At 28.9% G+C, this 18,127-nt stretch overlaps 1 protein-coding gene across 2 annotated transcripts in view; it reads left to right on the top strand.

Annotated features, from left to right (window-relative positions):
- The window catches only part of LOC118195582 (endoplasmic reticulum transmembrane helix translocase), a 58,677-nt gene that overhangs the window by 20,152 nt on the left and 20,398 nt on the right, over positions 1 to 18,127 (top strand). For both annotated transcript variants that reach the window (XM_085825914.1, XM_085825912.1), the window contains 7 exons: positions 21 to 141; positions 6,974 to 7,128; positions 9,804 to 9,979; positions 11,611 to 11,721; positions 13,375 to 13,500; positions 14,908 to 15,016; positions 16,320 to 16,429. In XM_085825914.1, coding sequence (XP_085682040.1) covers positions 21 to 141; positions 6,974 to 7,128; positions 9,804 to 9,979; positions 11,611 to 11,721; positions 13,375 to 13,500; positions 14,908 to 15,016; positions 16,320 to 16,429 — 908 coding nt within the window. The remainder of the gene's footprint in view (positions 1 to 20; positions 142 to 6,973; positions 7,129 to 9,803; positions 9,980 to 11,610; positions 11,722 to 13,374; positions 13,501 to 14,907; positions 15,017 to 16,319; positions 16,430 to 18,127) is intronic.

The raw sequence follows: 18,127 nt of genomic DNA, 5'->3' as shown, positions 1-18,127 counted from the left end.
TTCTTTGCTTCTATTGTTAGATGTATATTGTACAGAACCATTCCGAATTCCTTTTGCTGGGAAAGTTGAAATATGTTGCTTTGATAAAACTGGAACTCTTACTAGTGATAACCTAGTAGTTGAAGGTGTTGCAGGCTTAGAGTAAGTATGTGTTTATCAAATTAATCTTTTTTAACACATGAAGTGCTATTTATTCTCAATCCTCACTTTTTTTTATCTGTATGAATTTTCAAACTAAAGGATGTTGCCACAAAATATTATCACCATTTGTTATTTTTAAAGAAATAATATAGTGAATATATATGTATAAATATATACAGTATAATGCACTTAACACAAATAAAAGGATGTTGACACCAAATTTTATTGCAGTGTCTTATTTTTAAAGAAATAGTGTAGCAAATATAAAAAAGGTATGACAACACTAAATAATGTTGCCACAAATGTTATCACCATGTATTTTTAAACAAATAATATGTAAAATTATATGGCAACACTTGACATTTTATTGAGAATTCTAAAAACATGCTGTGTACATCTGAAGACATTTTGTGAATTTACTGTTGAGTTTTATATGGCATAAATGCAAAGAAAATAATGTTTAATAAATAAAGTTAAAAAGCATGATAAAAAAATGAAAATCTGTGTAAATATCTTACTGAAAACATTAATATGATAAATTTGAAAAGACTGAAAATGGTGACACTTAACACACTATAGGAAATTCTAAAAATGTGTTGCTTTTAAAAATTTTGTGATTTTACTATTGAATTTTACTTGGTGTTACTACAAATAAAGCAATGTTTAATAAAATAATAATAATAATAATAATAAACAGTAGTAATTCAGGGGTGTTTGTGCTCCGGGGAAACCCCGGAATTCCGGGGATTTTGGACTTCGATCTCAAAAGGAAGTGGGAATAATAATGAATTATTTATTTTGATCTGGGTAATTTTGTTTGCTTTGAAAGCAGAAAACGCAAGGTCAGTGTGTGTGGTGAAAACTTTTCCTTTCTTTCTCCAAAGGCAGTGATAATGCGTGAAAAGGGGGAAAAAACTTCTTTTTTGTTCTTTCCTTATTGCAAGTTATGACTCATTCCCCCTGTTCTCGGACATTCTCTTCTGTATTCTTTTCGGCAAGTAGGTGCGGCAGAAAAAAAAAGGGAGAGACTTCGTTCGACCAGATGTGCGATCACGTGACTCTGGGTTCAAAGGTCGTATCTCTCCTGGCGTGGCGTCAATAAGTAGAGAAGGGGGATTTTTCGCCGTATTAGCTATTTGTCATTGATCGCTTCTCAACTTTTTTTTCTCCGCTGTGTAAAATTTTTGTTTCATTTATTGATGCACGTGTAAATTTTTCGTTTCGTTTATTGAAATATTTTTTTATTTATGTACGCAAGAGAATTTCACTATGAAATTTCTCGATATAAATAGTGATATTATACAATTAGAAGAAGGTGTCCGGAATGCATTTAGGTGGAATTGCATCGAACGGAGAGATGGTAATGGGGAAACCATCGGCACATGGTGCAAGAAAATAAATGTTGCTGGACAAGCATATTGTGTTTTTTGTAACTCACTGCTGAAGTATGGTGGGGAAGGATTCAAGGCTTTCACAAATCATTCTAAAACTGTGACGCACATAAAATATTCAAAGTGCATTAGACATTCAATGACTTTAAGTAATTATGCTAATTCAAAAAATACTGATGACTTACTGGAGACTGATGCTCGGCCATTGGATATAGTGACAAGAAAAGCACGCCAAGAGGTATTAATAACTTCGTTTATCGCCGAGAATTCTCTTTCTTTCAATGTAGCTCCCAATTTAATTGAACTCTGCAAACAGTTGAGCTGCGATCAGACAGCACTAAACTCGTTGGAAATGTCCAGGAATACTGCATGTTATAAGAGAAAATATGGGCTCACAAAAACTATTAAAGAAAATATCAATAAAACTTTAAAGGAGACTCCATTTTCTCTCAATTTGGATGAAAGTACTAGCAATGCTCAAGAAAGTATACTGGCAATATTGGTGCAGTTTTATGACAACAATCAAAATGAAGTTGTAGTTCATCGTTTTGCATCTCTAAAGATGGGATCTTGCAATTCAGAAGCTGTTTTTAAAGCAGTTGTTAATACTATTGAAGATAATAATATTCCATGGGCAAACTTAATTAGTGTATTAATGGACTCATGTAACACTATGCCTGGAAAAAAAAAAAAGGTGTTGAAACCAGACTACGATCAAACAAAGCACCCCACTTATTAGATATTGATGGTGACACATGTCACACAGCTAATAATTGTGCAAAAAAATTTGCTTCATGTTTTGATAGATACTTAGAAGATTTGTTTGATGACATCTATTTTGATATGAAAAGCTGCAGTAAAAGAGAAAAGTTTTTCAAAATCTGTGAATCCCTTGCCATTAAAAAACTTAAGCCCTTGAAGAGACCAGACCATAGGTGGGTGCACATTTTATGTGTTTTCGAAAGAATCAAAGATCTGTGGGATGCTCTTATTGCATTTTATTTTCACTACTTGGATAAAACTGATAAAGGCGATTATTTTTCTTAAGTTGAAACTGTATACAATAAAAGAAATATTTCTGCAGCTCAGAAAAAAATTGTTGAAGGGGTGTATTCTTGCTTGCATTCCCAACAACTCACAAAGGATGCTTTAGCTCGGAAGAAAAGAATACTAAATGGGTTATTTGTTATGCAAAACAAAACTTTATTGCATATGGCATTATATTCAGCAGTATTACCAGAGTTCAACACATATATTAAATTATTTGCAACAAAAAAAAAAAAAAAAAAAAAAAAAAAAAAAAACCAATGCTTCATTTAATACATTCCAGTATTTATAAATTGATGGCAAAATTTTTCTCTTTTTTTATGAAGCCAGAAAATATAGAGTGCACATCTTATAATGATTTATTAAAGGTTGATGTCACAAATCCAGAATTCCATCTACCTAGCAAAGTAATATTTACTGGTGCAGAAGCTTCCACTCTCCTGAAGAAATTATCAAAAAATCATCCAATAGCAAAAGAATTCCAAATTTCTCTGATGAAAGCTTATACTAATACAGCACAGCATATGAAACAGAAATTACCCCTTAAAAATTCATATCTAATTAGTTTTACAGCATTAGATCCAGAGCTAAGAGGTAAAACCAGTACAATGTTAGCTTTTGAAAAATTATCTTTTATGTCCCATATTTTTAGTGATAATGAAAAGTCAAAAGTAGAAGCTGAAATAAGGTTATACCAGAGTGATATTGATATCACCAAAGAAATGCTCTACACATCTGATGAAAGTGGAAATCAAGTCAAATGTACAATTGATAAATATTGGTCTAAAGTTTTTAATTTAAAAGAGGATTTCACAAATGATTATAAGTATCCTGCATTGGCTAAATTGGTCAAAGCCTGCCTTAGCTGCTTCCATGGCCCATTAGTGGAAAGTGCATTCAACTTAATGGATACACTGAGTATTGTCACTGAGTATAGAACCTCTCTTAAGATTGATTCCTTAGATGCAGTGCAGACTATTAAATATGATTTAATGGCTTCTAAAGAAACCTCATGTGAAAAATATGGCTCAAAAAATCCAATGACTGATCCATTTTACAAAGATTTCTTACTGAATATGAACAGAAGTTGGAAAACATATCAAGAGGACTTAAAAACGTGTATTTCAGATGAGTCACCTATAAAAGTCTCTGAAAAACCTTCTACATTAGCAGAAAAGCAAACTGCTTCTACCTCTTCATGTGCATTTCTCGAGGAAATTTCTTCAACTGTAAATGAGGAAAATAAAAGTCAACCTTCCTGCAATTATGAAGTTCACCACAAAAGAAAGACAAGCCCACAAACATCAGAAAATAAAAAAAAAAAAGCAGCAGAAAGTAGATAATTTTTTTTAAAAGAATTAATTCAGGTAATTTAAAATATTTACATAAAATGTAGTGTATATGTTTGAAAGTTTATGGTTATTAATTTTGCAAAAAAAAAAGTAATTCATTGAACTTTTATAATTAGGTCATTCAATACTTCATAATTGTAATTTTTCATTTCTCTCCCCCCCCCTTCTTGAAACTCCAAAATGTCAGTAGTAAGTCCGTAAAAACTTCAGGGGATTTTTTGGGGTCCCACAAACACCCCTGGTAATTCCAAGAGCAAATTGGGAAACTGCTCTGAGCTCAGCGAGAGTGTAAAATATCTTAACAAATCCTCTGGTGCAACATAAAAATCTGAATTCTTTCAGGTTTTTCTTTCTTTTGTTTTTTGCAACTGTTCTTTTCTCTGATGCTTTTGTTATACAAAATTATCAGTTTGTCTCTGAGAATTTGTACTTAATTCACAAGTGGTAATATATGACTGCGCACATGAACACATCCATCCATCCATCCATACATTTCTGAATCTGGTCCTGTTAACCGAAGAGTACCTGCCAAACACTTCATACTTTATTTATGATGATGTTTATAACCAAGTTTGGTTCGCCCTTCCGCAGAGGAAATGTGTCTGTTCCAGGAAAGTGAAAGAAGAAACTGGAAGAGGAAACTGGAAGAAATGGACAAGAATACTTTTAACACTGTTAAAGTGTATAAATTAAGATTAAAGTTCAGCAAGATTAGATCAAATTTGCTCCTCTTTTGATTTTATCCATTCATCACCCAAATTTTAAAACAGGTTATTGCATGCAATAATAAAAAATAGTGTTGTGTTATGCTATTTTTATAATGAATGTAGATTCAGTTTTGTAATTTAATTTTCTTTTTTTTTTATTTCAATTTTGTTTTTCTGTTCTTTCTAAATTATTTTACTATTTTTATTATTCATATGAACAGCACTTTCAGAATCTGTCCAAATTCACAGGCTAGTTTCTTTTTTGTACTGTGAAAGAAACACTATAGATCTCATCAGTGACATCATGATAAAAAATGTGTTAAACAAAATCAAAGCTTTATAAATAAAAACTTGTGAAATTTACTATTTTTATTGAGAAAGATTATTATTTTGTATTTTTCTATAGAGTAGCACTTCTTAAATCTTTTTTCATTCATGATACCTTTTTATCATCAAGATGTTTTTGCAACCTGAGGTATTAAATATAAAATAAATATATAAAATTAAATATTTTCCCATAGGTAATTTATTTCTTTTGTAAACAATTTATGTAGGGAATGTAGTAGTTTTAGGGTTTTTTCCCCTTTTTTTTTCAAGTATACAAAAATAAATGAAAGAAAATCACATTTTAATGGAATGTATATGCTTGTTTTCTGCTGCATAGCAAATTAAATCTTTGTGCAATATTTGATGATGCTGGAGATACAGCATCTTCAACATATTTCAGTGTTGATATTTGGATTTAATAAATGTTAAAGCTGAAAAAGTGGTTTCACGTAAGTATGCAATGCTAAATAGCAGAAGAACGTTTAATGCCGTTTCAAAGATTGTTTGAAATTCTGTTTTTAAGTTTCAGTAGCTCAATAAATTCCTTTTGGCATTTATAGAGCAGGTGATTCATTAATCTCATTAATGTAAATCAAAAATGGGTTTTGAATCCAAGATAAACTTTTTGAAATCAAAATTCAATATAATGTATTTGTAAAACTGTGTTTCTAGGGGTTTTAAGTGAACTTTCATAATTTTTGCAATTAAAATTTGAAGTTTTTTTGTTTTGTTATTATTATAAAATTGTAAACAGTTGAAAACATTTTCTATGTTTGTCTTTCAAATATTGATGTTTTTAACAAAACTTTCGATTTTGTTGTATAAAGTAAATGCATTGCTAATTTTTACTTTAAGAGATAAGTTCATATCATTTAGTTTCTCGAAAATATCTGAAAAATGGCACAGTCATTTTAAGTCATTTTAAAAAAGAGCAGCAAGATCAGATTTTTGTTTGGTTAAAAATGTAATCATTTTGCCTTGTAATAATAATAATGATAATTTTAATTCTCACCTTCTAGATATTAATATAGCAAGTAGTTATTATTACCTTTTAATAAAGGTAATAATTTTGACAGAATACTGAAGCACATCATTCAGTTCCATTGCTGATGTTTTTGCTGTAAAGTCGTATTAATAGCTTAGTGTTAAACAAAATCAAAGCTTTATAAATAAAAACTTGTGAAACTTGTTTTCAGTGTGTAAAAGTGATATCTTCATTATGAGCAGCTTTATGGTAGCTATCATGGTAACCAGAAATGGGAGCTCATCACCAAAATTGAACAAAATTTGTCGCCAATCGAAGGGGCACCTAATTCTACACTAGAGCCAAGCTGGTTTAGTCCTAGTCTTAGAAAATACTTTTTGCTCCATTTCTCTCTTTATTTCTAAAGCTCTCAAGAACTTGCACCTATCACCAAGTCAAAAATGCTTTTTTACTTCTTCATCAATGAGGGCTACTTAAAGGTGATAGGTTAGTTAGTTTAAACAGGGTGCACGATGTGAAGCCGACGGATTTTTAACCAGAGTACATTAAAAGATATTTATAAAGATGAACATTTAGTCATTTTATAATGGCAGAACATTCCCAAAAGTAAAATGATAATTGCAAGTAATTATCATTTGAAACATTTATCAATTGAAAATATTATTTAAATTTTAGGAGTGCATGCTTATGTTTAAAAATTAATTATGCTTAGAATGCTTAGGAATCTTTGTTATGTATTAAAATTCGTGAATGAAAAATGAGAAAGATCTATTTTATAATTATAAGCTTTATATTTCCGGTCTGCTTATGTAAAGGTGTTATTTTGATAAATGATTAATAGGCATATTGCTTAATTTGAATTAATCTTAAAACTTTTTTAAAATTCATGGTATGAAGAGGAAACAAATTGTGAATGCTTAAGGAAGAGTCTTAGCTTTTAGCTTTCAGTTTTTTCTTTCTCAAAAAATAAACCTTTAGTGAATAATATACATTTATTTGGATTAATAAATGTTTTCTTTGTAGTAAGAGTGGAAAGGTGTGTTCCATAAATGAAATACCCTCAGAAACTGTACAGGTCCTTGCAACATGTCATTCTCTAGTTCAAATGGATGATGGTATTGTAGGAGATCCACTGGAAAAAGCAACTTTGACTGCTGTTGAATGGAATCTCACTAAAGGTAATTTATTTTCAGTACTAGACAATATACAGTAACGTTTTGGCCTTCAGGTGTTTAATATTCTATTTTATCCAAGTGAATGAATGACTAAGTCATATAGAAATTATCATTATAGATATTTTTCAAATTAATTTTTGACTTTTGTAAAATAGTTACTATCATTTTCTGTAATGGCCATCACAGTATATTCCATTTATCCATTTCCTACTTTTATTTATGAATGAAATAATTCTGCAGTTGTAGACACGAAAAAAGGGGTATTAAATTCTGTTCTGATTTGAATATGCCTATTTTTTTATTGCACAAAATTTGTAACAAAATATTGCCTTTTGATTCAAAAGCAATATTGTATTAAAATTATTCACTAAAATTAATTCAATAACTTCATGAGTTCAACATTTCTGATTACTAACATTCAGTTTTGTTTCTCTGAATAACAATAGTTTTTCCTGCATTTTGATAATGTATTATGTTCATTTATTTAACGATAATTAACAAGATAAAAAATATTTAAGTGTTTTATTTTTAATTACTGTATGATGTATTTTTTATTATCATTCTATTTGTTATTCCAGTATTAAAATTCTTTCGCTTAAATGCATTTGAGATATTTAATGAGAAATCCGAAGTTACTCATCAAAGTGTTAAATCTCTGAATACCTTTCTGTATAATTATTATTGACTTTTCCGATTTCAATAGAAGTAGAAATATTTTTTTATGTGTAGAATCATAACAAATGCTGGGAAGTTGCTTTTAAAACATGTAGCAAATTAATTAAGAAAAGTTATTACTTCTTTTTCTTATTTGTTAAAACTTATAAGCAGGACCGGATTTAGACTTGAATAGGTCCTAAGCTATTTGAAATATGGGGCCCTTTATAAGTCTGTTATACTACATTTTAATACTTTATTTATACTATATTTTAAATTTTTGGGCGACCCCCAAGAAAGGGAGGGTCCTAAGCTATAGCTTGTGTAGCTTATACGTAAATCCTGCACTGCTTATAAGATGTGGGAATAGTTTTTCTCCCTTTATTGTTAACGTGCATATACCTTGCGCTTCAAAATTTAATGTCAAAGAGTTTTTTTATAAAATAGAAAATGCATAAAAAATGTAAAGCTGACGTATAAAATGGTCTTCGCTCTCCCCAAAAAAGTACTGTTGCTAAACAACTCATGCCTTACATAGTATTCAGGTATCGGGATATAAATTTAAGCCTGCTTGAACTGATTATTAAAAATTGAATTAAAGACCTACTGATTTAAAAATAAATTAATGAATACACATATACTCCAAAGCATTATTAGATGCAGTTAAACAAGAAACTATTGTAAGATTATTTTAAAAATGTGATATAATGATGCCTTTGATAATTCTGAACATTGTGAAGTCTTTAAAATAAGTGGTTCAGATTCTGGAATTTCAAAAAAAAAAAAAAAAAAAGGGGGGGGGATTGTATAGGCATAAAATTAATTTTTCAGGTTAGTGAAATTGATGATGAATAGAATATTCAGTGGTATTTGTATTTATATTTAATTGCTATTTTCTTGTCTGTAAGTACTTGAGTATTCCTTTTTATGTCTCGATATACTTTACATGTAATACAGTCAAAAGTCTTTAATCCAGACGTCCATAATCTGGATCTCAAAGCTACAAACTTTCTGTGCATGCGTCAACGCATATCATACGAACGCATGCGCATAATACCTTTACGCATGTGCATATGTATCTACGCATGTGCATAAACGTTTATGCATGCGCGTTTAATGTATAATAGATGTTATAAGCTAAGCTAAAATTATCTATTTCAGTTAATGTTGCAGATTGCATTGTTCCTTAATCTTCTAATTGGATCCGGCTTATTATTTTTTGCAGACTGTTACAGCAATTTTATAAAAGTAAGCTTGAACTTTCGATTATGTCAAGAATTTCCGATTCTGGAGCTACCAAAGGATCTACAAAGCGAAAGCATGTTTCATTGTCCATCAAACAAAAAGTGGAATTGCTGCAAAAAATGTATAAAGGCATATCCTTTGATTCTCTAATCATTCCGAAATATGTTTATCAATTTCACACTGCTCTGAGGAGGAGGGAACGACGCGGCGCGCAATGAACTGGAAGTTGATCTGTCCTCACTATCCTTATCTTCAGGGCAGATGTTTTTATTTTGTTCGGCTTATAATTCCTTACTAAATGTAGTATTTCATCTCGATGTACTCCATCTTTGATATGATTTAAATCAAATTCCTCGTCATTATAAATATCACGAATACGCATCAAATAGTTTTCTAATTGCAATTTTCTAATTTCGACTATGCATAATGTATGCTTTAAGCATGCGCGCATTGAAAGAAATGTTTAATAAAGTAAACAAATAAATATAAAGCTTTTTTTTTTGTCAATTTTGATACCTTTTAGATCATAATTGCTCTTTATTTCATAAATTACGGTTTCATATTTTTAATTTTATAATTTCTGCATGCCATCTTACCAGATTTAAACTGATGATCTATAATCCGGAAAAATCGATAATCCGCAATTGCCGAAGTCCCGACGAGTCCAGATTAAAGACTTTTGACTGTAGTTATTAAATTTTAATATGTTTTGTCGTATCTTAAAAATTAAATATGCATATTTTATAATGATACACTGAAAAATAAATTTTTCCTTAAAGGTGATGCTGTTGTTCCACGTAAAGGAAAAATGGCTGGTCTAAAAATATTCCACCGATTTCATTTTTCCAATTCCTTGAAAAGAATGTCTGTTATTGCTGGATTCAATCCACCTGGATCATCTGATACTTCGTATATAGCTGCAGTTAAAGGAGCTCCTGAAATCTTAAAACCAATGGTATTAATTTTGTAGTATTTATTAATTTTCATGAAAATCTCTCAAAATATGTAGACTTCTTTATATTGTGTAAATTTGCTGCTGTTGCTGAGTCTTATTATGTAGAATTTGAAGTAATATTTTTTGAATAAGTCTGATATGCAGGTTAATTTATCTAAAATAAAAGTTTTGCTCATTTTTTCTGATTCACAGTCCCTATCTCAGTCTGATTTACAATTTCTTAGTGATAATATATGTACATATATATATATATAGAGAGAGAGAGAGAGAGAGTGTTTATTTTTTTTTTGTTCAAATAAATTGTGAAACTAATTTCTTGCGGTACCCTTGGAAAATCCCGTCGGCCACAAGAGACAGCACCAATCACGCCGAACTAAAAAAAACATTTACTAAATACAAGGAAAAAAACTTTAGATTCTTATTTTTCTTTCAAATTTATTATATTATAATTTATTTATATTTAATTTTTCATTAAAAATTTCCATTATTTTTTATTAAGGAGATCTATTGTAAAAGCAATTATTTTCGCTAGGTTTTAATATTCGCGAGAAAATATATAAGTCATGCAAAATACTTTTTTTTTTTTGCCTCAAATAATAATAAAAAATCAGTACTCTTCTGCAGTAGGCAGGTCCCAAATTTTAATCATTCCCCCCCCCCTGAAAATGCCTGCTAGAGGGGGAAAAAAGGGGAGTCTTTACTCAAGAGTAATAACTAACACGTGTAATCAAGGTTACACCAATACCAGCGTGTTTGAAGAAGACTTTTTCATTTTTTGGTAAAAATCCCATAGTTTGGCATCTGTTCTTTAATAGGCAAAAATGGTTTTCGGTAAGTACCTTTCTTGCAATAATCTGTGTTTCTATCTTATATTTTATTAAAAAAGTTTTATTTTTTACATTTAAGTCTTTGTTCATGGTAAAGTTGCTTCACTGCATTGTAGTTTTTTTTTCACATCAGAAATGAAAGTAGTATTCTATTTTTTTTTTTTTTTTTTTTTTTTTTTTGAAAAAGGTGTTATGGTATGTATTAACATTTTTGTATTATGAAGCTTTGTTGCATATTGGATAACTCTAATATCTTTTCAGTGTAACTTCATTTTTTATTTGTCTTTATCTGAAGGGAAATATTTTAGAAATAAATTTAATGGGATGGAATTACACGAATATGAAATTTTATTTGGCAAAAAAGCAAGTTGAGACTGATGTGGGTTTTGAATAAAACTCTGTTAATTTCAAGAGTGATCAGAGATATATCCCTCTTCACCAGAAACCTCTTCTCTTTTTTGGAGGGGAGGGATAAAAGTCATTTTGTTACTTGGAGTAGAGGGTTCTATGTTATATAGCTTATCATAACTTTCATCATTTATTAAAATTAAAGTAGTTAAACTATATTTAATTATAAAAAAATTAATACATATTTTATTCTTTACAATTAGTTAATTGTCATATAAGTTTGCTTTTTTTTTTTTTTCAGAATGTTAATCTACTGTCCAGATGGGTTTTTATTTGGATTATGTATCATCATATTCTATTACATTAATGAATATTTTAAAATTTAGCATATTTGTTTTTTAAATTTATTTCATTGTTTTTGTACATTTTTTTTTAATTTAAAGGTTTTATTTTTAGTTTTCTGAAGTTCCTTCAAACTATGATGACACATATACTGAGATGTCTAGACGAGGTGCTCGTATATTAGCTTTAGGTCGAAGAGATTTGGGTATTTTATCTCATCAAGAGGTATGTAATAGTATTTGAAGTTTTGTGTTTTTATATAACAGTATATGTTTAAAAATATGTAAAGTTTCAGCTTTAAGAAAAAAAAGAAAAGTATTTAAACCAAGAATTATTCATATTTGCCCAATTTTATTATTTTAAAATATTTGTGTGATCTAACGATTCTACTGATATTATAGATCTTATTAAATTACAGTGAAGCTTTGATTTCATGAATCTTTTCAGACCTGTGTTTTAAGTGTTAAATATGGTATATATTCATGGGCTAGACCAAAAATCTGAAACATCTGTGATAGTTTTATAGATAGAAGGTTATCTGTTTTTCCATTGGTATTTTTGCAAAATCTATAATCTATAAGGCATTTTCACATCATTATTTCCCAATATGCTTATACTATAAAAATTTATAGATTTGATAAACTCATGAACAAATTAATGATGTTGGTTAATTAAGAAAAGAGGAGAGTAACTTTGAAATAATGTAATTAGATATATGTCATCATCATCATATTAATATTATTGATTTAAAATGAAATAATGAATTATTGAAAGTTTTTTTGTACTATCTTATAATTGAAATGAACATCATTTCAGAATTTCATAGTTGGTGTTTTATTAAACTGGCCTGATAAGATTCCGAATGAGAAGTCGGGTATTTTTATATTTCCTGATAATTTTCAAATAATTTCAAGGGTTCCATTTTTTAAATGGAGGAAAAAAACCATGCTCCAACTTTTTCATTAAAATTTTTAATGACTAAAATTTGTCACTACTGTTCCAGCTGAAACTATTGTCTGTATCTTAGGACTTTTCCTTATAACATCTAGAAAACAGCTCAAAGCAACAGATACAAAAGAGCATTGAAAAGGTTAAGTATGAGAAAAAACTACATTTTTTTCTGAATGGCATTCAATACTGCAGAGAATTTTTAAGATGGCTATGAAGTTGAGGGTTTCTGTGGCATTTTGAAGTCCCAGACACTGTATTTCTTCTGTTTTTGAAGATAACATAAGACAAGTGATGTGTGAAACCTTGTACGTGGGTCAAGTACAAGATGCTGTTTTTGAAGAAGGTCAGTTCAAAGTAAGAAATAAAGAAAATGATAAATTATATACTTTAATGGAAATTGAGCTGATGATACAAAAAATAAGACCACATTGTGTGCCAGACTTGCAAGAGTTCTCTTTGTTTTTCTTTGGTAAAGTTTCTTAAGCTGTTAATGATATTCAAAAGAGTTCATATGATGTTTAGTACTATAACGAGGAGACAAAAATACAACTTTCAGTCTATCTGGCTGTTAAACATGTCCAACATTGGTCAAGTGGGATAATAGCATTGACTTATAGTTCAGTCCAATTTTAAATCGAGCAAATGAGCTAGCCTTTTCTTTGTGTGTGTGTGTGTTTATGCGATTCTTGTTATACACATTGTGAATGCTTCTATGATCAAAATATATCTAAATTACCAAGATCTTTTTTTCCTGCAGATTCAAAATGTTGTATTTGTCTTTTTGCAGTTTTTAAATAAAATTTTAAATAGTAAATATCGTATGTTGTTTTTAATTGGAGCCCTGAATATAAAACCATGAATTTATCGCATTTGTTGTTTTTAGTGAATTCATTTAAACTAATTATGATATTTGATTCATTTTTTTAGGTTCGTGCACTAACTAGAGATGATATTGAAAAGAAACTAACATTTGTGGGCTTTGTTATAATCTCTTGTCCTCTGAAATCTGACTCAAAAGCTGTTATTAAGGAAATTCAGGCAGCTAGTCATCATGTGAGTTCTATTTTTTTTTTTTTTTTTTTTTTTTTTTTTTTTTTTTTTTAAGAAAGTTAAAAAACACACATAGCAAATTTAGCATAAAACAAACACCAGTAGAACTAAATTAAGTATGATCTTTTACTAGTAAATATGTACAAAGAATTATTGCTGTTACAATTTTATGCAAGCTTGGTTTCTTTATAGTCAAAACATTATAAATTTTCTTACTTAAACTTAGGATTGCGAACATTATCCAAATTTTAATAATAAAAATTTTAATAATATTTTTATAATATTCTTAAAACTTATACTGCATGTGCATATATTATTAACTAATTAAGTGTATTAAATGTATTTGCAGTGAGCAACAACAGAAGGGATTTTTTCTTCTGGTTCAACTGTTAAAAGTAAACTGTATTTTGCATACGTTAAGAATTGTTATCACTTTGCTTGCATAGTTTATAAAATTTAATAATAATTTTTCCTCCCTCTCTGCTATTCCGATTTGCAGGTATAGGGATATTCCTGAATTGCTATTCATCAAATATAAATTTACGAAATATTGCATTAATATTTAAAGTTAAATTTTTTACAATGATAGGACCATTTTACAATTACACTTCTTCTTCAATTTAAAAAGTTTGAAATATAGGTTGCACTGGCCGGTTATATGGTTGTCTGGTCTTTCCCTCCAAAAAGTTGTCAATTTGTTGCCCAATAATTTTTTACTAGGCTAATATGTGAAAGGCAACAGTCATTTTGAAATTAGACACTAAGAATACATAAAAGAGGAATGAATCAACAAAGTTAAAAAAAGCAAGAAACATATATACATCATAAAATACTTAGCTTTTTCAAGAAATACTAGTATATATTTCTTGAAAAGGTAAGTGTGTGTGTAAAGTGTATGTACACTAGTGTGTGTGTAAAATATATATTTTACACAGTTATTCTCCTCATGTACACAGTGATCTGTTTTCATTTAAAAAAAGTCGGAGAATTCTGCAAAGTTGGCATCACACACAAATTTCAGTCTGTAAAATTTGATTCTTTAAGAAGTAGTTTCATGGAATGTTAATTTTATCATTCTGTACTATTGGGTAAAACATCATATTTCTTAAGAATGCAATACTCTCATTTTCACCAGTCAGCAAACTCTACTGTTATGATTCCTTACAAGAAAAAAAAAAAAAAAAAAAAAAAAAGACTTAAAGCAGAAACAGAAACATCAAAAACTTGTTGAATTTGAAGGTGGAAATCAGCACTTGCAAGCTGCATGCATGATCCCTATTTTGGTGGCATAGCCTGGTGAATACCTTTCAGGCACAGTGGATAATCAGAAAGAATCATCTAATATATGTTATTATGCATTACAATATTTTATTATTAAAGTATTTTTTGACAAAAGTTATTTCTTATTAGGTCATGATGATTACTGGTGATGCCCCACTTACAGCTTGTCATGTTGCAAGAGAACTTAATTTTACAAGTCATAGTAAAACTTTAATTTTTACACCTCCTTCTAAGCAAGGTATTATTTTATTTTTTTCTTTTCTGCTTTCGCTTTTTTTGTTAGTACTTAATTTTTGGTATTAAATGTATGTAGTGTATGTATCTTAAAATTCAAAATTATCTTGATCTAGTTCTTTAAAGTATAATTTTGTATAATAAAATATATTTTTAATTATATTTTGAAAATTATTATTTTGTATCAGCTGATCTATAAGAATAAAGTTATTCTTAAACATTCTTCAATCTGAGATAACATGAGCTTTTAACAGTTTGTTTGAACTGGTGTTGTATTTTGATGATCCTTTACAGAGAAAATTTTCTTCACTGTGGTGTACTTTTACTGAAGTGATGAAGTTGGCTTTCACATAAACAAATTCAGTTTTCTTAAATAATATTATGGTTTATTAACATTGAAGGTACTTTTTTTGGGGGGGGCAGAGTATTTCAGGCTCTTTTCTAATAATATAGTTGCATAAAAGTTGTTTTCATTTTGTTGCTAACTAATGCATAATTATGAAGATCATAGAACATCAGGAACTATAATAAAAACAATTTTATAAATTTCCAGCAGTGTAGCTAAATGCTTATCTACTGATAACTGAATGCATATGGCTGTGTATGTAGAATTTGTATGAAAGAACATATAATACCATTTCTAATGCAATATTTTTAAGACACTTTAGCCATCATTCTTTAGTGAAGGACGTTAAAAAGACTTCTTAGCATAAATGAGCAAATTCTCAAACTCCTTAGTACAAACTGAGATGAACTATATCTGAGAAGATTTGTTAGTAAAAAATTTAGTTAAGTATATCTGCAGCTTTTTATGTGATGATAGTATTAAAATACATTTAAGTTTATTTGATGGCTTTAAATTTTAATTTGAGTGCCCAAGAACCCAATCCGTTGGTGCTTTAATAAAAATTAAAAAAAAAAAAAAAAAAAAAGAACATAGTGCTGTCAGTATATGGGTTACTGAGTCACTTTTAAAGACTGATACAAGATCTTTTTCTGTGCATTATTAAAAGTATACTAAAGTATACTAAGAAGAAAACAAACAAGCCTGTTAAGTTTTTATCACTTGAAATTAATGTCTTTGATTATCCTTCTGCAACAAATGAGTTGTGTGAGTGTGTTAAAATTTGTGTTTTTGCCTCTTAGGACATCTAGGGTCTATTAGTATGTTATGAAAAAAATATGATGCAAAAGTTTTATTTTGTTATGTTTATTAAACTTATTTTATTATGTTTCATAGTTTTACTTGTGCATATTTTCAATCTGATAAATTCCTCATTGTTTTTACCCTTTATTTTGAACTTTAGGTGGGAATTGGAATTGGATAGCAATTGATGAAAGTGTAACTTTGCCAGATGTGCCACAGAAAGGTGCATTCCAGCTGTATACTAAATATGATCTTTGTCTTACTGGTGAGGTGTGTGTAGAGGCTTGCTATTCTTTTTTATGTTCTCCCACCCTGAAATTGAGTGAATTTTAATTATTCAGATAAGAATTAAAGGTATAGTATCAGCTAGCATAAACAGTTTTGAAATTTTTTATAACTTGTATAAATATGAATAATAGTTGGGAGTCTTACATAGTAGTATCCATTGATCTCCTTCATAAGAACTGAATTTTGATGAAATTTTCAGCCTAAATTTTTTTTTCCATGAAAATTTGTTAAATGTTTCAACTTTGTTTTCACTAAAATTAAACTGCATTTTCTGATTATTTCAAATATAATATGTACCAAGTAATGGCTTAATCAGTATTTTTCTTCACTGTTTCACTGCTTTTGGATTTTACTGTCTCAGTGTTTTGAAAAATAATAATTTTTGATTTTTGTAAATTGATCTATAAACTGGATATCAACCAAATCCTCCAAGGATGAAAGTATCTCTATCTTTGTGAGAAACAATAATTTCAGTACACTAAGTGATAAGCATATGCACTGTGATTGTCTGTTGTAGTTTTTCTATTTCCATATTTAGATTTAAATCATGATGAACGATAGTTAATCATTTCTCATCAAAATACTCAAGTTCCTGTATCAACTATTTCAAACAATAGCTAGCTTTAAACAATACTTGTTATGAAACTACTTAAAGAATGGTTTCTTTAGTCTAATGTAAAAATTTGCAAAAAGATTTGCAGTTGTGCCATCGAGTTTGTAACATTTGCCATATCGAACAATACATTTTTGGAACCATTTTCTCATATTTTTTGGAGTGCTATTTTTCATTTGAAACATAATTTTATAAGGGTTAGTCATAGGAATCTCTGGATCAAAAACTTGGATAAGGATTTATTGGATTGCCACAAAACTCGCTATAGTTATTTGCCTACAGAGGGGAATTAAAGAAGATTAAAGTTATTCATGAATGACTTAGAAACTCAGAATTGGATCATATTCGGGACACTGTGTTATATTCATATCAAGTATGCATGGATATAGCTTTATGTACATCTTGCATTCAAAAAATGTTCTATGTCTCCAGTTCACTAGTCCGATTGATGAAATTTAACTTGCATTTTTCATGTCTTGAAAGTACGACTTAGGATATACATTAGATTTATATATAGCATTGCTCTAACATAGGTATTCTGACATGACACAAAATCAGACTTTTTCTGAAATGATGCACCAATTTTTTCCTCATATTTTGATTCTACAATTCAAACTATGCCAAAATGCCACATTCTGTAAAAATCACAAGAATAGGTTTTAAAAAAATTGGCTCTCAAAATTAATGCTCCTCAATTTTAATTTAATTTGATATGTATTTATTAGTATCTTTTTTTATTAAACTTACTTGATTCTTTCTTCCAGAATTCGAAATTTAGGTTCAATTCAAATAAAATTCACAAATATTTTTTTTAATTTATTTAAATTTTTTTTCTTTTTTTTAGTAATTTGTATAAATTTTTTAAAACATTTTTGAGTTAAAAGCTACAACATTTTTGCTATTATCTCAAAGTAGATGTATTTCTAGGCACATCTGCAAAAATTTATTTAAAATTTCCCAAGATATATGTATATGAATATATATATTTGCATGTTTTGAAATTTGGCATATTTATTTGTAAGCAATAATAACACAAAATGTGGTTTACACAGTTTGTTTTAATTATT

Source organism: Stegodyphus dumicola, chromosome 10 (assembly GCF_044657685.1).
Source record: "Stegodyphus dumicola isolate Sdum_Otavi_A_Nest chromosome 10, ASM4465768v1".
NCBI lineage: Eukaryota > Metazoa > Arthropoda > Arachnida > Araneae > Eresidae > Stegodyphus > Stegodyphus dumicola.
This window is presented reverse-complemented; position numbering and strand designations above follow the sequence as displayed.